Source organism: Muntiacus reevesi, chromosome 21 (genome assembly GCF_963930625.1).
Source record: "Muntiacus reevesi chromosome 21, mMunRee1.1, whole genome shotgun sequence".
Taxonomy (NCBI): Eukaryota; Metazoa; Chordata; class Mammalia; order Artiodactyla; family Cervidae; genus Muntiacus; species Muntiacus reevesi.
Genome location: NC_089269.1, coordinates 10,021,677 through 10,044,117, shown reverse-complemented (window position 1 = coordinate 10,044,117; position 22,441 = coordinate 10,021,677). Strand labels below are relative to the sequence as shown.

The window sequence follows — 22,441 nt, the reverse complement described above, 5'->3', positions numbered from 1 at the left end:
GTTGGAGAAGTTCCCCCGTGGTTATTTTGTAGCAAATGTGTGAGCTTCTGGGTGTGTCTGGGATGGGGTTTAGTGATCAGCTTGCGTGCTTTTTGGCTAGGCCACCCCTCCTTGCTCATGCCTAACATACATACATACACACACACACACACACACACGAATCTGAATGCATGTGTGCTCAATCATGTTCCACTCTTTGCGACCCCATGAACTGTAGTGGGTTGCCATTTCCTACTCCAGGGGATCTCTCCACTCAAAGATCTAACCTGCGTCTCCTGCAGCTCCTGCATTAGCAGGAGGATTCTTCACCACTGAATCACCTGGGAAGCCATATATATATATATGTATATGTATATGTATATGTATATATACACACACACATATATTAACATAATACATACATATCCTTTCAAAGGCAAAGAATATATCTAGACTACATACACACACAAATGGTAACACTGGTTGCTTATGAAAAGGAATTTCAGATTTTCCGCTGCTTCACGCAATGTTCCAGAGAGCCTTGTTCACTCTTCTTTGCAGCCAGAAAGTCTGAGAAGCACTGCCACAAGGGAACTCTTAAATAAATTTAGAATTGTTAAGACTATGTATGCAACAACAGACGGCACATTAAGAAATAAGAAAATGAAATGATTCATTGCGTGCTAGTGTACTAGACTGTAACCTCATCAAAGAGCCCCTACTCCCTCCTCCTCTGGTAGGTTCACAGGACTTAATACAGGAACTAAGGTACCCTTGAAGGACGAGATCTTTAAGGAAAACTTGCTGACTGGGAGGAGCTCCACCTGGCTTCTTACAACACCCTCTTTTGTGTTTCTAAGATCCAGTACCCAAAACTAAAGATAATCATTTAACTGGCAAACATTTTGCCAGTTAAAACAAAAATAGGCTGAGAATAAACACACAAAGAAACAGGGCTTCAAGTCCTTTGTTAGACTTTTTAATCACTTTTGGAAGAAGGGGGTGTCTAGAAAAAGAAAATGGTTATTAAGCGGGCGAGCTCGCAAGTCCACGCAAGGCACGTTGTTTGCAGCAATTCAGAGAATGAAGTGTCAATTGACAAACCCCGCCTCTCCTTCGCAGCTGCTTTCACCTGCCCGGGTGGGGGCGGGGGCGGAATGAGAAAGAGGCAAAGTCGAGAATCAAAGGAAGAGGGGAAAGTGGGGTCAGGCGCCGAGAAGCTGGAAATGAAACAGTAACATTGGCGGAATTACGAGGAAGGCGTGGCAGCACAGCGACAAACCAACCGGGAAGACCCGTGGTCGACGAGCCCCGAGCAAGGTGCTCGCAGGAAAACAAAATGAGAGGGGTGGCGGGCTGAAAAGCGACTGAGGCTCTGCTGACAGCTCGGACTGGGTCTTCCGCCCGCAGGGGCCGGGGACACCAGGGGACCTTCCATTGTGCGGGGCCCCGCCGCTGCCTCCCCTCCGCTCCCCGCCCAGCCGAGCCGCAGCCGGAGCCCGAGCCCCCGCAGCTCCGGGCCGCGGCTCCCGTCGCCGCCTGTCTCCCCTTTGCCCGAGTGAGGAGACAGTATGCTCAGTCCTCCTCCGACCCTTTCTCACCAGCAGAAGATCGCCGTCTCCCGGCCTTCCCCTTGTCCATCTTCTCCTCCAGCTGGAATCGCAGCCGCTGTCACCTCAAGCCCCCCTCTGGGTGCAGGAGGGAGGGGGAGGGGAGAGAAAAAAAAGCCAGGAACGTGAGAATTGCGCTTGCGCAAGAGCCGTCGCCGGCCTCAGACCGGAAATTGCCGTCCCTCCCACCTCCATCCGGAAGTCACTTCCTGGGACTTGTTTGCTCTGTGGGTTAGCCGCGCAAGTGTTTGTCTAAGTGGCGTTTTTTCGTTCTCTCTGTGCCGATAGGATACTGAGACTGGGCGTGTGAGGTTTTAGCCCAAGATAGTAAAGGTTTTGTTGACTTGAAGATGAAGGTGACTGAAAATTAAAGCAGGGAAGCTTAGGAATTCCCCCACTTCGCTACCCCAGAAATCGTCCTTTGATAGTATTACTTTATTCATGGCGTCTGCTATGTGTCCTCGGCGCTTCCTCAAATTTAGAAGCAAAAAGATTTTAACAAGACAAAAATCGGATAGCCTGTTAATTTAGCAGTTGGAGTGGAAATCAATTAAGTCAGCTGAGGAAAAAGAGAGTAATAGGATCTCTTCAAAATTCAAATCCATAATTTTTAAAGGACAGGGGAAAAGCTGGACCTCAATTTCTTAAACATAAAATGATGAGATGCTAGCAACTGGGTGGCTGTATATGAGTTTGTTCAACTAATTTTTATTACAGTACTTAAGGGAATAATGCTGACCTCAGCGAACTCAACGATTAGTACTTTTGGACTGATTACTTTTTTAGTCCTTTCATAGGACCCATCAGTTTAGAAAATTGTTCTATTTGATTAGCAGTAAAGTACAAATTTGAATACTTTTTTAAAGTGGGTAAACTTTAATCATAGTAAGTTTAACAAAATAGCACTCTAGTTAGAGGCAAATGATACTGGAACGTTCCAACAGTTTAACATCCGCTCCCCTCCCCCCCATTTTAGCAAGGCTGGTAATGGGACTTAATTTCTTCAATTCACTGCCAGAGCCTTGCTTCTTTAGCCTTACTTTTAATTACTGTGTCGTCTGTGCTGGAGCTAGAGGTTAAGTAGTCTCCAGGTGATAATGCCTATTGGACTGGGGGGAGTGTCTTGCAAGGTCAGAATGGCTGAAAGGGCTTGCTGAGAATGAAATTCACTACAAGGGTTTCATTTAGAGGCTCTAGTTTACTTCTTTTTAGCAAATAAAAACACTGCCTACTGAAAAATATCTGAATTTTATAAATAAACTTTCTTAATTGAATGATTTTACTCCAGAATCACACTGGCTTGAATCATCAGCTGATATTATACGAAACAGAGCTGGAAAAAGATGGAAATAGAGGTAAGAGATGGAAACATAAAAAAGGAAATTTTCAGTAAGCCTAATCCATTTCTGTGCAAACTTTCCTTAAAAGTAAATGGTTTTTAAAAAAAAAAAAAAAGTAAATGGTTTTAAAGTTTAGCAGTAAGTCAACCTATTAGAAATGACATCATAAGAAATAATATTATTCAACTTGCAAACATATCATTTAAACTTGTCATCCAACCAAATAATAGCATTTCTGTTAATAAAGACAGTGAGTCAGTTTGTTTCTTTGAATGGAGCTGGTTTTGAATAACATATTTGAAGATAAATGACCTTTAAGCTCAAAAACTTCAAATTTGCTCTTTAAACCAGTATTTTTTATTGTTTTTACAGTATCTACTGCATAGTTGTATTGCAAACAACTTAAAGGACTAAAAAGTTCAGTCTTTTGAGGGAGTCATTTAACAATCTCACTTTGCACTTTATGAAAGACTAATTACATTATCTTTTGTTTTATAGTGTTTTATGATGTTCAGGTGAAAGCTTCCTTATTTTAAAATAAGGAAGAAAGACCAAAAAAAGTGAATGATTCCCTTAGTATGTTTGTAGATAAGGTCATTTCTTTTATGTACGTTTAGCTCACAATGTATAGAGCCTTTTAAATTAACATTGTTTGAATTAGAAATTCATCACCCCAGTATTTTATAGGAGGATGGACAGGTTTGATCTTAATGAGTATGGTTCTTTATTGAGTGTTAAAAGTGTATATAAAGTGTTTAAATTAGATATTCTGTTTTTGTTTTGACTATACGATTAAAAGCAGTGAGTATGATTTTTTTCATAGTTTCAGGACATGATGGCAGTGTGCAACTGATCAACCCTTTATTTTACCCCTTAAGTAACAATTTCTTTGAGGAGAGCTTATCTAAAAATGACCCTTCTCTTCCCAAGTGAATTAACTTTAAGTACAATCTGAATATAAATAGGTTTGGTTGGTGACTAAATATATCAAGGAACAGCTAGATTGAATTCAGGGGAGAGTTACATGTTGGAGTATATTAGCCAAGCAATGTAAACTACGATAAATTGTAAAGAATCGTCTACGTTTTCATTCTACAGGATCCTCTGCACCTTTTCTCTCCACTTAAATACTTGTCCTTTATTTATCTGTATGCCATTTGGTTATCCAGTTTGCAAACTCCCATTCTTTCCCCCTGAGAATTGTTTCTCAAACAACTAGGTAGAAAAGCACTTAACGAAGGTGAAAAAGAGGAATTGAATGCCATATACTACATGCTATTAGAAAATACTGATTTTGTTTTACTCTGAGAGAAAAGTTAGCGAACAACATTCTTTAGTTCTTTGCTTTAGTTTAGTTGATTTAGGTTTAGTTCATTGAGTTTTACATACAAGGTTATCTTTCTATTTATTTCAGTAGAGAAAAGGGCAGTTTTCAGCATAGTACCTGAATAAACAGTATTTTTAGATCTAAGAGATTACTGATTTTCTGTACAAACCTCATCCATGCCAAACTATAAAATAAATCCTCCTTTTGGCGAGCAATTTAGCAGTATCTGATGGAATGGAAGATGTTGACATGACTTACAGGCATATTGCCTGTAATAAATAAATAAATTACAGGCATATTGCCTGTAATAAATAAATAAATTCCACTTACAGGCATATTGCCTAGAGAAACTCTTGATATGTGCACAGAAAATACAGCTATAAGAATGTTCGTTGCAGCTTTGTTTATGTGCTTAGTTACTCAGTCGTATCTGACTTTTTGTGACCCCATGGACTGTAGCCCACGAGTCTCCTCTGTCCATGGGGATTTTCCAGGCAAGAATACTGGAGTGGGTTGCCATGCCCTCCTCCAGGGGATCTTCCCAACCCAGGGACTGAACCCAGGTCTCACTCATTGCAGGCGGATTCTTTACCAGCTGAGCTACCAGGGAAGCCCACTTTGTTTATAATCGTGCAAAACTGGAGAAGCCTTAATGTTCTTCAACAGAATAATGGCTAAACCATGGCATATTCAAGCAATGGGACACTATAAATTGATAAAATGAATGATCTCGGACTGTGCTTACTAATGTGGGTAAAAATCACAATGTAATAAGCGTAAATAAGTGTAAATAAGAAAGGTTGGGCAAGAGATGTGTTTTTTTTTATTTCACATTTCTCAAAAGGAAGATCATCCTGTCTTATTTTACAGAAACTTCCATGTGTGAGACACTGCATAAAATGGCTTTTATCTATATTAATTTAATTCTCACAACAGCCTTGTGAAATGTTATCCTATTTTGCATTTATGCATTAAAAAAATATTTGTATATCCCAGACACTGTTCCAAGTACTGTAGATACAGCAGTTAATTAAACAAAGTTCCTGTTGTCATACAGCTTTCATTCTAGTGAGGAGAGACAATTTCTAAATATACAGTTATATATCAGGTAGTAATGTAGGCTATGAAGAAAAATAAAGCAGAGTGGCAGGATAGAGGGTAATAACGATTGCTGTTTTAGATAGCATAAACTAAAACTCAGAAGTTGAAGAAACTGAAACTCATAGAGGTTAAGAAACCAGCTGAAAGTCATTCAACTTAAAATTTGGAGCTAGAAATTAAACCTAAATCAATTAATCTAGTTCCAGAGGCTCCTATCTGTCACTTGCACGCTAGAAAAAGATAGTTACATAATAGCACCTGAGATCAGCAACACTGGAAGGAAAAGCTAGTAAAGGAACAGGAAATAGCAGTCTATATAGGATATATATAGACTATATAGGTGCCTGTCTGGCTTTCTCTGGTGGGTCCTAAGTTGGAAGCAGGGATAAAAATTAGGGAAGATATAAGTCATTAACCAGGTTATTAACCAAGTCTTGGGACTTGCCTGGCGGTTGAGTGGCTGAGACTCCACATCGCCAATGTAGGGGACCCCAGGGTTCAACCCTTGGTCAGGGAACTAGATCCCACATGCCGCAACTAAAGATCCTGCATGCCACAGCTAAGACTGGGCACAGCCAAAGAAGTAAATACAAACCAAGCCTTGGCCACTCGGGGCCAACTGTGACAGAAGCTAAGTTATTGTCTGACTTCTCAGATTGTTACTAGAAGTAAGCAGTCTGGCTTCCTGAGATTCTGACTTGTAAGACTGGCTTCCAGGGCTGTTTATTGTAGATGAGAGATTTACTTCCTGGGCAAGTTGCTGCAGATGTGGGTCAGAGTTCTGTTTTTATATATGGTCTAGCCATTGTCCCTTAGTGTATTCAGCTTCTCATGACTTTGCATTTTTCACAATTATTTTGAGTTAAAATCTCTACCATAGGTTAAAACATGTCTTCATGTGTGCTCATTGGTCACTAAATTGTGCCTGACTCTTTTTGCAACCCCACTGACTGTAGCCCTCCAAGATACCCTGTCAGTGGGATTTCCCAGGCAAGAATACTAGAGTGGGTTTCCATTTCCTCTTCTAAGGGATCTTCCCATCCAGGGTTCAAAACCGTATCTCTTGTGTCTCCTGCACTGGCAGGCAGATTCTTTACTATGGCCACCAGGGAAGCCCTGATGTCTTCATAAAGTGCTTAACTTAGCATGATTTCCCACAGGAAGACTTTAGCAAGATGAAATTTGTATTTTTTTTTTTTTTCTAGTACTGACATAATACTGCTTTTACTTTCAGTGGTTACCAGTGACTCAGAAACTGAGCTTCCGAAAATTTATTGAACAATCTGACTTACTAGAAGAACTTAAATATGACTTCAATGAAAAAGCTGAATTGAGACACACTGAGACACATGGGCCTTTTGCCTTTAACTATTATAAAAATGTCCTGGAGAGGAACAGCAAGCGCTACTGGGCCCTGGGCCATTTGCTTGAACAATACATTTATGAACTTTTGGAGAAAGTGTGCAAATTACAAAAAGTATATATCCCACCAGAGGCTGATGAGGAACCAAGAAGCTTCTTTTTCATGAGTGAGAGAGCATTATCAAATCATCGTTCTGCTCTTCTTGTCCTCCTTCAAGACCACGGGGTCGTTAGAGCTGGTCAGTGGAGTCAGCAGGCAATCATACATCATGGTCTCCAGCATGGAAGTCAGATCCCGTGTATTCAGATGGCACTGCAGGCACATTATGATGTAATTGTGCTAAACCCCAATGACAATTTTGTGGACCAGCAGACAGGAAAAGAGTGGAAAGGACTTTTAACACAAAATGTTGAGTTCTCTTCCAGAAAAATGGTTCAGACAGAGAGCTTCTCTCACCAGGAGTCCCTCCAATGTATTCCAAAAAGATGCAGCAACACCCCTGAAGAACACATGGCTTACATTTGGGATTACTTCATTTCAAAGACTGAAGGCAAGGATGTTGCCTTCATTGTACATGGTTATGGAGGCTTGGTTTTTATGGACTTGCTTGTTCGTAAAAAGTGGGACGTGATGAGCAAAGTATACGCTGTTGCACTTATTGACTCTGAGCATCACGTAGGACACCAGTTGGGAAGCGATGTCCAGTTGTTAGAATGGGTAAACCAGCACTGCCGTGAATGGGTGACAAGCCCGAAGCCTCTGGATAAACCTGCAACAACCATTTTGAAAAAGGAGTTTCCTACAGTTTCTGCTGGTACAGAAAAACACAACTTAGCCCCTTCCTCTAGCCTTCAGTCTATTTTTAAATACTTTAGAAAAGCTTTGAAAGCCAAAGCAGCTATTAATTTCTCTCGAGTGTCCATAGTGACTAGAAGCTCCACAAAAAGAAAGCAAAGTGCTTAAGTTACATTGTCATCTAAGATTGTTTTGTCCTACTGAAACTTTGCTAATGTAGATGCTAGAAAAGAAGAACACTTCCAACTCACATGCAGTGTTATGTTCTGACTTCAAGTCTGATTTGTTGACTTTTTTTAAGTAAATATGTTTTGCAAATATGTTCTGTAGCCTACTGATGAACCAGGAAGTCAGTACCATCATTAATATTTTACAATATTAGTCAAAGTAGTGTTGTTAGACGATCTTCTCAGGAAAAGATTTCATATAGTTTAATAGAATGACGCCAAAACTATAATTGATAGAAATTAAATATTAAGTCAATCTTTGACTTCTGTATTATTAACGCTATGTTAAAATTATAAATGAAAATAAAATTAAGTATCATAAGGTAACTCCATTCTTGGTATGTTTGTGAATTTTTTCTGTTTTTCTTATGTGTGTGTTTACTCATACCTTTGCTAATATCTGACTGTCTACTAGTAAATATTAATGTTGGGCACATTGACAAACAAGGCCCACATTGCCTTTATCTTTATTTGGGGTTCACAATGAAAAACAAATTACAAGTGTGAAGAGTGTTAAGAAATAAAGGGCGTCAGGGAACATCCAATATGAGCGCTAATAATAGTTTTGGGATTCAGGGAATACTCCTTTGACAAAATGATGCCTAGTTTGAAGAACAGGAATAGGAAAACAAAGTCACAGTCAAAGGAATCACATATGCAGAAGTCCTGAGGCAGAAGAAAGAAGTCCAGTTCAGCAGAAGCTAAAAGATTATAGAGTAGTTGTAAGGAAGAAATTATTCATGACATTCATTAAAGACAGTAAGGAAAAATCAAAAGTGATTGGTGCAATGGGGATTTTGTAGTAGGGGAGAGATAGGGCTCAACTGCAAATACAATGATGGGGGTGGGGGGAGGAGTTATAGCCAAGTACCAATGAATAGAAAATTACTAAGAGAAAACTTCAGGGATAATAAGAGTTTTTCTTGATTGACTCAACAGGATTCTTACTGCAGGCTGGCCAGGGCTGGGAAGATATTGACAGTGGACTATGAGGAATTTTATCAAATATAATAGAGGATGTTCAGATACCAAAGGTGAGATTTTCACTAACTGACTCAGCAGAATTTTTGCTAAAACTGGACTAAGCAGACCAAGGGCAAAGCCCAATGTCAGAGCCTACTCAAGAGGGCGGCTCCGAGGAACCAGAATCAGATTTGATGGAGAGAGGTTTTGTCAGTAGCTGCAAAGTTAAGTTGGAGAAATAAACAGGCAGCTTACTTAAGGCTGCAATGTCCAAAAAAAAAATCTTTTACTCTATTCTAATGACAATGGAAACCACTGGATGGTTTTAGACACAATATTAGTAGATTTACACTTTATAAAGAATATCCTGATTGTAGTTTAGAGAATAGTTTAGAAGGAGAACAAGCTTGGAAGCTAGGAGAGCAAATAATTTTGGCAGTAGTTTGAGAAATGTTCAATGCTTTTTTTCTTTTTTAAGTGTAAATGTCCTACAGTATTTAAGTGTACATCAAAATGATTCATTTTTTTGTGGATTATATTCCATCATAGATTATTATAAGATATTGAATACAATTCCCTGTGCTATACAATAAAGGGCTTCCTTGGTAGCTCAGCTGGTAAAGAATCCACCTGCAATGCAGGAGACTTCCGTCTGATCCCTGGGTTAGGAAGATCCCCTGGAGAAGGAGATGGCTACCCACTCCAGTATTCTGGCTTGGAGAATTTCATGGACTGTATAATCCATGGAGTCACAAAGGGTCAGACACAACTAAGCAACTTTCACTTTTTCATACAATAAATCCTTGTTGCTTCTCTATTGTATGTATAATAGTTTGTATCTGTTAATCCCATAACCATAATTTATTCCTTCCTTTGCTTTGGTAACCATAAACATGTTTTCTATATCTATGAATCTGTTTCTTTTGTATGTACATTCATTTGTATTATTTTTTTAGATTCAACATATGAGTGATACCGTGTATAATTTGTCTTTGACATTTCACTAAGCACAATATTCTCCAGATCCATCTACATTGCTGTAAATGGCAATATTCCATTTTTCTTATGGCTGAGTAATATTTCATTTCATTTGCACATCACATCTTAATCTAATCATCTATCAGTGGGCATTGGGTTGCTTCAACATCGGGCCTATTGTAAACAGTGCTGCTATGAATATTGGGGCGCGTGCATCTTATCAAACTAGTGTTTTCGTTTTTCTCCAGATGTATACCCAGGAGTGAATTGCTGGCTCCTATGGTAACTCTATTTTTGGCTTTTTAAGGAACTCCCATACTGTTTACCACAGTGGCGGCACCAATTTGCATTTCCACGAACAGTATACAAGGATTCTCTTTTCTCCACATCCTCTCCAATATTTGTTATTTGTAGACTCTTTGATGAGGGCAATTCTGACAGGGGTAAAGTGATATTTCACTGTGATTTTAATTTGCAGAGAAATGCTTAATGCTTGTAATGAACAAAATTTTGTGACTGGAGGTCAGGAACAAGGAGAAGAAAATAACAAGGAGTGTTCCCAGATGTTGTCTTCAGCAACTAGCTGGATAGAAATACAATACAATACAATAAAAAGAAAAAAGAGAAATACCATTTACTGAAATAGGGACTGCTGGTGACAACTTCATTTTGGCAGTTCCAGAAAGTTTTAAAGAGAGATAAAGGAACAGGTTACAAGTTTTTTTTTTTAGCTCTGCCCCTGCATGAGTACTAGAGGAAACCATATTAGATGTTACATTTGAAAAATTGACTCTGCCATATCTAATAGGTCAAAGGAATTTTTCTGTACATAGCACTTTCTAGTTCTTCTACTGTTCTAATTCCTAGTGGGGTTTTTTTGTTTTGTTTTTGTTGGTTTTGGGCCACATCAGACACCATATGGGATTTTAGTTCCCCAACCAGGGGTTGAACCCATCCCCTGCACTGGAAGTGAAACCGTTTACCTCAGATTGGGACTTGAACCCACATGGCTGAGACTTGAACCCAGCCAAAATCCAGTTTGGGACTCAAACTCAGCCAAAACTCACAGTCTTCCCACTGAGGTCACAGACCCAGTTTAGGACCTAATGAAGCTCAGGTTCTTGATGTTCTCATCACAGAAAGAATTCAGTAAGAGACAAAAACGATAGGTAAGAAGTGGATTTATTCAGAGAGAAACACACTCTACAGAGTGTGGGTCAACACAAAAGGCCAGTGTAATGGCCTTGAAATGTGCTGTGGTTAGCTTTTATGGGCTGGGTAATTTCACAGGCTAATGAGTGGGAAGATTATTCCAACTATTTTGGGGAAGGGGTGGGGATTTCCAGGGGTTAGGCCACCGCCCACGTTTGGTCTTTAATGGTCAACCTTGGAACTATCATGGCACCTCTGGGTGTGTCATTTAGCCTGCTGAATGTATTCCGGTGAGCCTATGCAGAGGATCAGGGTATAGTCAAGTTCACTTGTCTGCCATTTTGGACCCATTTGGTTCTAATTAGCAGTCGCCACAGGACTGGAAAAGGGCACTTTTCACTCCAATCCCAAAGAAAGGCAATGCCAAAGAATCTACCACACTATTGCACTCATCTCACACGCTAGTAAAGAAATGCTCAAAATTCTCCAAGCCAGACTTCAGCAATACATGAACCGTGAACTTCCAGATGTTCAAGCTGGTTTTAGAAAAGGCAGAGGAACCAGAGATCAAATTGCCAACACCCGATGGATCATCGAAAAAGCAAGAGAGTTCCAGAAAAACATCTATTTCTGCTTTAGAGACTATGCCAAAGCCTTTGACTGTGTGGATCACAATAAACTGTGGAAAATTCTGAAAGAGGGGAATACCAGGCCACCTGACCTGGCTCTTGAGAAACCTGTATGCAGGTCAGGACGCAACAGTTAGAACTGGACATGGAACAACAGACTGGTTCCAAATAGGGAAAGGAGTACATCAAGGCTGTATATTGTGACCCTGCTTGTTTAACTTATATGCAGAGTACATCATGAGAAACACTGGGCTGGAGGAAGCACAAGCTGGAATCAAGATTGCTGGGAGAAATATCAATAACCTCAGATATGCAGATGACACCACCCTTATGGCAGAAAGTGAAGAGGAACTAAAAAGCCTCTTGATGAAAGAGCAGAGTGAAAAAGTTGGCTTAAAGCTCAACATTCAGAAAACTAAGATCATGGCATCTGGTCCCATCACTTCATGGGAAATAGATGGGGAAACAGTGGAAACAGTGTCAGACTTTATTTTTTTGGGCTCCAAAATCACTGCAAATGGTGATTGCAGCCATGAAATTAAAAGACCTTTACTCCTTGGAAGGAAAGTTATGACCAACCTAGATAGCATATTAAAAAGCAGAGACATTACTTTGCCAACAAAGGTCCATCTAGTCAAGGCTATGGTTTTTCCAGTGGTCATGTATGGATGTGAGAGTTGGACTGTGAAGAAAGCTGAGTGCTGAAAAATTGATGCTTTTGAACTGTGGTGTTGGAGAAGACTCTTGAGAGTCCATTAGACTGCAAGGAGATCCAACTAGTCCATCCTAGGGGAGATCAGTCCTGGGTATTCATTGGAGGGACTGATGCTGAAGCTGAAACTCCAATACTGTGGCCACCTCATGAGAGTGACTCATTGGAAAAGACCCTGATGCTGGGAAGAATTGGGGGCGGGAGGAGAAGGGGACGACAGAGTATGAGATGGCTGGATGGCATCACCGACTCGATGGGCATGAGTTTGAGTACACTCCAGGAGTTGGTGATGGACAGAAAGGCCTGGCGTGCTGCGGCTCATGGGGTCTCAGAGTCCACAGGACTAAGCGACTGAACTGAACTGGTTCTCATCAGTTCATGTTGTGCCCTCGGGCTATATCATTCTTTCAAAGGTTGTGCCTGCCCCATTCCCTCCTGTTTCAGAAGCAGACTCCTAACTACTGAACCCCCAGGGAAGTTCCTCTTAGGGCTTTGTTTTTTTTTTTTTTTTAACCTAGTATACACTACAGTTTCTGTTGTGTACTAAATGTTTGCGTCCCCCACCAAAATTCATGGTGAAATTTTAATCTCCAGTGTGATGGTATTAGGAGGTGGGATGTTAGGGAGGTGATTACACCCTGAGCATAGAGCCCTCATTACGAGGACTAATGCTGTTATGGAAGAAACCTCAGAAATCTCCCTTCTGCAATGTGAGACAACAACATCAACACCTCAAATATGCAGATGATACCACTTTACTGGCAGACTGCACAAGAGTAACTAAAGGGCCTCTTGATAAGGGTGAAAGAAGAGAGTGAAAAAGCTGACTTAAAACTCACCATTCAAGAAATTAAAATCATGGCATCTGGTACCATCATTTCATGGCAAACAGGAAAAAAATAGAAACAGTGAAAAATGAAAAAACAGTTTTCTTCCTTGGGCTCCAAATTTTACTGCAGATTTTAACTGCAACCATGAAATTAAAAATTGCTTGCTCCCTGGAAGAAAAGTTATGACAAACCTAGACAGCATATTAAAAAGAAGAGACATTACTTTGCCAACAAAGGTCCATCTAGTCAAAGCTATGGTTTTTCCAGTAGTCATGTATGGATGTGAGAGTTGGACCATAAACAAGGCTGAGCACTGAAATATTGATCTTTTTGAACTGTGGTGCTGGAGAAGACTCTTGAGAGTCCCTTGGATAGCTAGGAGATCAAACCAGTCAGTCCTAAATGAAATCAATCCTGAATATTCATTGGAAAGAAGCTCTAATACTTTGGCTACCTGATGTGAAGAGCTGACTCTCTAAAAAAACACTGATGCTGGCTGGGAAAGATTGAAGGCAGGAGGAGAAGGGAGCAACAGAGAACAAAATGGTTGGATGGCATCACCAACTCAATGGACATGAGTTTAAGCAGACTCCAGGAGATAAAGGAGGACAGGGTGGCCTGGCGTGCTACAGTCCATGGGGTTACAAAGAGCTGGACACGACGTAGCGACACAGCAACAACAGCAACGTGAGACACAGTGAGAAGACAGCCATCTATGAAGCAGGTCTTCACTGGACACTGAATCTGCTGACACTTTGATCATGGACTTCCCAGATCTAGAACTGTGAGGAATACTTGCAGTTTAAGGCTCCCAGTCTATGATACTCTGTTGCTACATATTAGATTACCCCCGAAACTTAGTGACTTAAAACAACATTTATTATCTCACAGCTTCGGTTCAGGAGCAGCTGAGTGATTCTGGTTCAGGATCCCTCAGAAGAGCACACACCAGATGATCTGATACATTTAATTCAGAAATATGTATTTCCATAATCCAGACATTGTAAGACCACTAATATTTTAGTGGTTAAGGCAACATTTAAAATAGCAACTATAAGTTAGGATTGATGCAGATAGGGTCCAATATATTTATTCTGTAAAGTTTAGGCTTAAAATGTTAAGATTTTGCAAAACCACAATGAGGTACCATTACACGCCAGTCAGGATGGCTGCTATCCAAAAGTCTACAAGCAATAAATGCTGGAGAGGGTGTGGAGAAAAGGGAACCCTCTTACACTGTTGGTGGGAATGCAAACTAGTACAGCCGCTATGGAGAACAGTGTGGAGATTTCTTAAAAAACTGGAAATAGAACTGCCATATGACCCAGCAATCCCACTCTTGGGCATACACACTGAGGAATCCAGATCTGAAAGAGACACATGCACCCCAATGTTCATCGCAGCACTGTTTATAATAGCCAGGACATGGAAGCAACCTAGATGCCCATCAGCAGACGGATGGATAAAGAAGCTGTGGTACATATACACCATGGAATATTACTCAGCTGTTAAAAAGAATTCATTTAAATCAGTTCTAATGAGATGGATGAATCTGGAGCCCATTATACAGAGTGAAGTAAGCCAGAAAGATAAAGACCATTACAGCATACTAACATATATATATGGAATTTAGAAAGATGGTAATGATAACCCTATATGCAAAACAGAAAAAGAGACACAGATGTACAGAACAGATTTTTGGACTCTGTGGGAGAAGGCGAGGGTGGGATGTTTAGAGAGAACAGCATCGAAACATGTATATTATCTAGGGTGAAACAGATCACCAGCCCAGGTGGGATGCATGAGACAAGTGCTCGGGCCTGGTGCACTGGGAAGACCCAGAGGGATCGGGTGGAGAGGGAGGTGGGAGGGGGGATCGGGATGGGGAATACGTGTAACTCCATGGCTGATTCATGTCAATGTATGACAAAACCCAGTACAATATTATAAAGTAATTAGCCTCCAACTAATAAAAATAAATGAAACACACACACACACACACAAATGTTAAGATTTTGTGACCACGAAAAAAAAAAAAAAAAAAAACACCTAAAAAAAGATGTAAAGTTGAGTCTTAGTAATTCACTGTATGGACTTTTTACACAGGTTGCTTCTATTAAAAAATTAACCTAACACTTGTTAAAATAGTAAAGAAGACTTTATTCAAGACTATAGCAATTAGGGTTACTGTCAATAGAGAAGAAAGATCAGGTTCAAGTCTAAACACAACAAAGACAGCTAGGAATTTATAGTGAAGAAGTAGAGTAGAGGTATTGAAACTGTTTACCTCAAACTGGGACTTGAACCCACATGTCTGGGACTCGACTCCAGCCAGAACCCAGTTTGGGACTTGAACCCACATGGCTGGAACTCAAAGCAGACCAAAACCCATGGTACCTGGTTGCAGGGCCTAATAAAGCTCAGGTGCTTGATGTCTCATTGCAGAAAGACTTCAGTGAGAGACAAAGTGACAGGTAAGAAACGGATTTACTCAGATTCAGAGAGAAACACACTCCACAAACAAGAGTGTGAGCCATCACGGGGCAAGAGCACTGCAAAATGCAACACGTTAGTTTTTACAGGCTAGGTAATTTCATATGCTAATGAGTGGGAGGATTATTCCAACTCTTTTTGGAAAGGGGTGGAGGTTTCCAGGATTTGGGCTATCACCCACTCCTTGGTCTTTTGCCCTGCAACTGTCACGGCACCTCTGGGTGATTTTGCTTGCTGACTGAGGATCAAGGTCTACTCTTGTCTGACATCTTGGTCCCATTTGATTCTAACTGGTTAAAGTTGTGACCTTGGGTCATGTCATTCTTTCAAAAGTTGTGCCCTGCCCCTTCCCCTCCTGTTCGTTCAGTTTAGTTCACTCACTCTTTGTGAAAACACATTTACAGGGAGGGAACACAGCTCCACCCATCAACAGAAAATTGGATTAAAGATTTACTGAGCATGGGCCCGCCCATCAGAACAAGACCCACTTTCCTCCTCAGTCAGTCTCTCCCATCAGGAAGCTACCATAAACCTCTTATCCTTCTCCATCAGAGAGCAGACAGAATGAAAACCACAATCACAGAAAACTAACCAATCTGATCACATGGACCACAGCCTTGTCTAACTCAATGAAACTATGAGCCATGCTGAGTAGGCCACCCAAGACAGACGGGTCTGGCAAACCACTAAAGTATTCTTGCCTTGAAAACCCCATGAACAGTATGAAAAGGCAAAAAGACAGGACACTGAAAGATGAACTCCCCAGGTCAAAAGATGCCCAATATGCTACTGGAGATAGGTGGAGAAATAACTCCAGAAAGAGGCAAAAACAATACCCAGTTGTGGATGTGACTGGTGATGAAAGTAAATACTGCATAGGAACCTGGAATGTTAGGTCCATGAATAAAGGCAAAACTGGAAGTGCTCAAACAGGAGATGGCAAGACAGAATGTCGAAGTTTTAGGAATCAGCTAACTAAAATGGACTGGAATGGGTGAATTTAACACAGATGGCCATTATGTCGACTACTGTGGGCAAGAATCCCTCAGAAGAAATGGAGTAGCCCTCATAGTCAACAAGAGTCCTGTTAGGTAGTTAGAATAGGAAACAGGAGTCCAGAATGGCGGTGGCTAAAAGACAAGGAAGGGAAAAGCCCGAGAAAATGGAACAAAGGAAGGTCAGAGGACCTGAGTGAGGACATCAGGTAGAACAAACAGCACTCCAGGCTAGCCCAATTTACATAGGGCAGGCCCAGGGGGAGGAAAAAACATATAAAAAGAGGAGCCAAAGGGCGCTCTCTCTCTCTCTCTCCCTCCCCCTACCCCGCATGATCTCCTGCTCCCCCACTCTCTGCTCTTTGCCTGTCTTTGGCTCAGCGTGCCCTCACGCCTTGAGGATGGGTTTTCCTGCTATTTTCTGAATAAAATAGAGCTGCGACATGAGGCTGTAACACTGATCTGTCTAAGAGCTATAATACAGTCTGTTTGAGACCTGAGAGCTATAACATGGTCCAAGACCTGAGAGCTCTGACACGTCAAGGGCTTTAATGTCCGTCACTCCAAATCTTTGTTGTGATGAGACAACCGAGGAGAACACACTCGCCTGACTACTCCACAAGAGTCCCAAATGCACTACTTGGATGCAATCTCAAAAACGACAGGATGATCTCTGTTCGTTTCCAAGGCAAACCATTCAATATCATGGTAATCCAAGGCTATGCCCCAACCAGTAATGCTGAACGGTTGAACTGAATGTTGAATGGTTCTATGAAGACCTACAAGACCTTCTAGAACTAACCCCCCCAAAAAATGTCCTTTTCATTATACGGGACTGGAATGCAAAAACAGGAAGTCAAGAAATACATGGAAAAACGGGTAAATCTGCCCTTGGTGTACAGAAGGAAGCAGGGCAAAGGCTAATAGAGTTCTGCCAAGAGAACGCACTGGTCATAGCAAACACCCTCTTCCAACAACATAAGATAAGACTCTACACATGGACATCAGCAGATGGTCAACACCGAAATCAGACTGATTATATTCTTTGCAGCCAAAGATGGAGAAGCTCTATACAGTCAGCAAAAACAAGACCAGGAACTGTGACTCAGATCATGAACTCATTGCCAAATTCAGACTGAAATTGAAGAAAGTGGGGAAAACCACTAGACCATTCAAATATGACCTAAATAAAATCCCTTACGATTATACAGTGGAGGTGAGAAACAGATTTAAGGGACTAGATTTGATAGACAGAGTCCCTGATTAACTATGGATGGAGGTTCATGACATTGTACAGGAGACAGGGATCAAGATCATCCCCAAGAAAAAGAAATGCAAAAAGGCAAAATGGTTGTCTGAGGAGGTCTTAAAAATAGCTGTGAAAAGAAGTGAAAAGCAAAGGAGAAATGGAAAGATATACCCATTTGAATGCAAAGTTCCAAAGAAGAGCAAGGAGAGATAAGAAAGCCTTCTTCAACGATCAAAGAAATAGAGGAAAACAATAGAATGTGAAAAACTAGAAATCTCTTCAAGAAAATTAGAGATACCAAGGGAACACTTCATGCAAAGATGGGCTCACTAAAGGGCAGAAAAGGTATGGACCTAACAGAAGCAGAAGATATTAAGAAGAGGTGTCAAGAATACACAGAACTACATGAAAAAGATCTTCATGACCCAGATCATCATGATGGTGTGATCACTCACCTAGAGCCAGACAGCCTGGAATATGAAGTCAAGGAGCTTTAGGAAGCATCATTATGAACAAAGCTAGTGAGAGGGTAACAGGCAGGAAGGCCAAGGGTCTTCAAATGGAGGAAAGAGGCTGCAAATGCCAGGCATTTTTCTCTCTCTTAAGCGGCAGGAAGAAACAAACCAGCGATCTGTTTTTCCTTCTCTATACAAATTTAAAAGGAGATTTCTCTTAACACGCTGTGTTGCCATGACACCTGGTCTCACCTAAAGCTAACTACTCTCAAACCTTGAGTTAACCAATATATTTCTTTTTCTTATGGAAATGTTGTCTTAAGCTATGTTAATGAACCCCAGACTCTATCTTCAAGTTGGTTCCGCCAAATGGCCTAACTTACTTACTCAGGTATTGTTCCCCTAACCTATGTAAACGGAACTATTTGTTGGTATTCTGCCCTTCTACAAGATTCAAGTCAATCGTTTTATGGCCAGGGATGAATTATCTGGTGCCATTCTAAATTTTATGACATTCCTTTCTTTTCATTAACAGACTGTGAGTGACTATATAACATACAGCTAAAGACTAGGAGGGGTGTACCCTTTTGCCCCCTTCTGATGCCTATGTCAGAAGCTTTCTCTATCTCCTTTATACTTTAATAAAACTTTATTACACAAAAGCTCTGAGTGATCCAGCCTCGTCTCTGGCCCCGGATTGAATTCGTCTCCTCCGGAGGCCAAGAATCCCGCGTCTTATCATTCAGCAACAACCTTTCACTAGTGGAGGTGATGGAATTCCAGTTGAGCTATTTCAAATCCTAAAAGATGATGCTGTGAAACTGCTGCAAATTTATCAACATGCCAGCAAATTTGGAAAACTCAGCAGTGGCCACAGGACTGGAAAAGGTCAGTTTTCATTCCAATCCCAAAGACAGGCAATGTCAAAGAATGTTCAAACTACCACACAATTGCACTCGTCTCACACCTAGTAAAGTAATGCTCAAAATTCTCCAAGCCAGGTTTCAACAATACATGAACCATGAACTTCCAGATGTTCAGCTAGATTTAGAAAAGGCAGAGGAACCAGAGATCAAATTGCCAACATCCACTGGATCATTGCAGAGAAAGCAATGGCACCCCACTCCAGTACTCTTGCCTGGAAAATCCAATGGATGGAAGAGCCTGGTGGGTTGCAGTCCATGGGGTTGTCAGACACGACTGAGAGACTTCACTTTCACTCTTCACTTTCATGCACTGGAGAAGGAACTGACAACCCACTCCAGTGTTCTTGCCTGGAAAATCCCAGGGATGGGGGAGCCTGGTGGGCTGCCATCTATGGGGTCACACAGAGTCGGACACGACTGAAGCGACTTAGCAGCAGCAGCACTGCATCATTGAAAAAGTGAGAGAGTTCCAGAAAAACATTTATTTCTGCTTTACTGACTATGCCAAAGCCTTTGACTGTGTGGATTACAACGAACTGTGGGAATTCTGAAAGAGAAGGGAATACCAGACCACCTGACCTACCTCCTGAGAAATCTTTATACAGGTCAGGAAGCAACAGTTAGAACTGGACATGGAACAACAGACTGATTCCAAATCAGGAGAGGGGTATGTCAAGGCTGTATATTGTCACCCTGCTTATTTAACTTATGTGCAGAGTACATCATGAGAAATGCTAGACTGGATGAAGCACAAGCTGGAATCAAGACTGCTGGGAGAAATATCAATAACCTCAGATATGCAGATGCCACCACACTTATGGCAGAGAGCGAAGAAAAACTAAAGATCCTCCTGACAAAAGTGAAAGAGGAGAGTGAAAAAGTTGGCTTAAAACTCAACATTCAGAAAACTAAGATCACGGCATCTGGTTCCATCACTTCATGGCAAATAGATGGGGAAACAATGGAAACAGTGACAGACTTTATTTTGGGGGGCTCCAAAATCACTGCAGATGGTGACTGCAGCCATGAAATTAAAAGGTGGTTTTTCCTTGGAAGAAAAGTTTTGACCAACCTGGACAGCATATTAAAAATCAGAGACATTAGTTTGCCAACAAAGGTCCATCTAGTCAAAGCTATGGTTTTTCCAGTAGTCATGAATGGATGTGAAAGTTGGGACTATAAAGAAAGTTGAGCGCTTGAGAATTGATGCTTTTGAACTGTGGTGTTGGAGATGAGAGTCCCTTGGACAGCAAGATCCAATCAGTCCATCCTGAAGGAAATCAGTCCTGCATATTCATTGGAAGGACTGATGCTGAAGTTGGAACTGCAATACTTTGGCCACCTGAGGTGAAGAATGACTCATTTGAAAAAAACCCTGATGCTGGGAAGGACTGAAGGTGGAAGGAAGAGGTGACGACAGAGGATGAGATGGTTGGATGGCATCACCCACTGGATGAACCTGAGTTTGAGCAAGCTCCAGGAGTTGGTGATGGACAGGGAAGCCTGGCGTGCTGAAGTCCATGGGGTTGCAAAGAGTCGGACAGGACTGAGTGACTGAACAGAACTGAACTGAACAATATCAGTGGATGCAAAATTAAAAGGAAATCTCAGGAGTAAAGAGTCTTGCTAAGGAGCTAAGCACTTAGCTTAAACAGGAAGAGCGGGGAATGATAAACTTGATTAGATATCAAGGTTGGGGATGACTTAGCAGGAATCTTAATAACAGTGACCTATGCACTCTCAAAGGTCAAGGTCAAGGACCAGTCGCAAGAGAGGACTCAGAGGAGCTTACCTAAAGTGTGGCCAAGGAGTCTCTGTGACTTGAGCGTCCTCACCGCAGGGCAGTGAGGGCAGCTAGCTTCCCCTGGGATGAATCATCCAGGTGAACGGGCAAGCAGGGAACCACACTACCTTTTATGACCTATGCTCTGAAGGGGCTTACTGGTCTACTCTTTTCCTATTTGTTAGACATGGGTCACTAAGTCCAAGGGAAGAGGTATTAGACGCCACCTCTTGAGAGAGTGCCAAAGAATTTAAAGACATATTTTAGACTACCACATCAGATATAATGCCAACTGAAACTAATGGTATGGCAGCTCCACGCAGTTGTTGCTTATACAATTATCTTGGCTCTGGGGACATGTTTATCTTGAAACAGCTGTGTACTTAGCTACTGCTTTCCATTTTCTCTGCAAAACATGAAAATTTTTGCCACAAATTGAAAAGAAAGCTTAGGGTCACCCTAAATAATCCCTTTCTCTGACTTCTCATGTATGTCTATTTTAGCAGCTTGAAGTAAAAAAAAAGGACATCTCCAGATTTCTGGCTATAAGCTGCAGACCAGAGACGTGCCCTGATAGAGGAAAGACTGATATGGGAAGCCTTCAGGAAAATCCTGAGGTTTTCGGACATCAACATGTGATCATTTTTTTTCCTTTTTTGTGGAAGATACCAACAGTTACAAGTAACAGGTTATAATCATTGTAAGGAAAGTATAAGATTTGTGTGTCGCCTCCCAATACTAAACATGGACTGTAGCCTGCTAGGTTCCTCTGTCCATGGTATTCTCCAGGCATGGGGAATACTGGAGTGGGTTGCCATCTCTTTCTCCAGGGGATCTTCCCCACCCAGGGATTGAACTCAGGTCTCCTGCACTGCAGGCAGACTCTTTACCCTCTGAGCCACTAGGGGCTTACCTAATACTAAACATAGTTTTAACAAAAAAAGAGAACATGTTGTCTGCCAATTTGGTATGAGAAGTCTCTGTTAAAGAAGACGGCAAGAATTTCTCTTACTTCCTTTATAAGATTTCTTCAAAGGCAGTGGTTCTCTGTCTTCAAAGTACATCAGAATAACCTGGAAGTCTTAAAACAACGACTGCTAGGGGTCACTGCCAGAGTTTCTGATTCAGTAGGACTGCTAGGTGGGGCCACAAAATTTGCCTTTTAACAAGTTCCCAGGTGATGCTGATGCTGTAAGTCTAAGGATCACACTTTGGGAACAACTGTTAGAAAGATTAGGAGTTAGCAGAGAGGTAATAAAGTTAAATCTACCTCATGTGAGGTGAAAGTTATCTTGGATGATCATCTGGACCAAAGTTCCTCCCCTGAAGAAAGCAACAAAAGAGGTTTATTGGCTGAACCCATGTGTTATGGTCCCAGTGATCCAACTGACACATCTGTCTCTCTCCCCATAGGAAAGGAAGTGGTGTGTCTCACTTACCTTTCAAGACCATTACCTCCAGTTGTCTTCCACATAATTTAAGGGCAAACAGAAATTAAAAATAAGAGATGTAATCCTCCTTGTTGAAAACAAAG

General features: G+C 41.3%; 2 protein-coding genes across 10 annotated transcripts in view; one reads left to right on the top strand and one right to left on the bottom strand.

Annotated features, from left to right (window-relative positions):
* Positions 1 to 22,441, bottom strand: part of SENP7 (SUMO specific peptidase 7) — a 152,896-nt gene that overhangs the window by 124,736 nt on the left and 5,719 nt on the right. For all 5 annotated transcript variants that reach the window (XM_065913549.1, XM_065913550.1, XM_065913553.1 and 2 more), the window contains exon 2: positions 1,581 to 1,667. In XM_065913549.1, the coding sequence (XP_065769621.1) occupies positions 1,581 to 1,620 (40 nt within the window). In that variant the 5' untranslated portion in view covers positions 1,621 to 1,667. The remainder of the gene's footprint in view (positions 1 to 1,580; positions 1,668 to 22,441) is intronic.
* LOC136152289 (putative protein ARB2BP) lies at positions 1,167 to 8,045 on the top strand. Of its 5 annotated transcripts, none has more exons than XM_065913558.1 (3): positions 1,167 to 1,299; positions 2,878 to 2,944; positions 6,592 to 8,045. In XM_065913558.1, the coding sequence occupies exons 2-3, from the start codon at positions 2,933 to 2,935 to the stop codon at positions 7,681 to 7,683; spliced, it is 1,104 nt and encodes a 367-aa protein (XP_065769630.1). In that variant the 5' UTR covers positions 1,167 to 1,299; positions 2,878 to 2,932; the 3' UTR covers positions 7,684 to 8,045. The 5 variants fall into 5 exon arrangements, with proteins under 5 accessions (XP_065769630.1, XP_065769631.1, XP_065769627.1 ...); XM_065913559.1 differs by lacking the exon at positions 1,167 to 1,299 and adding an exon at positions 1,631 to 1,816; XM_065913555.1 differs by lacking the exon at positions 1,167 to 1,299 and adding an exon at positions 1,825 to 2,680.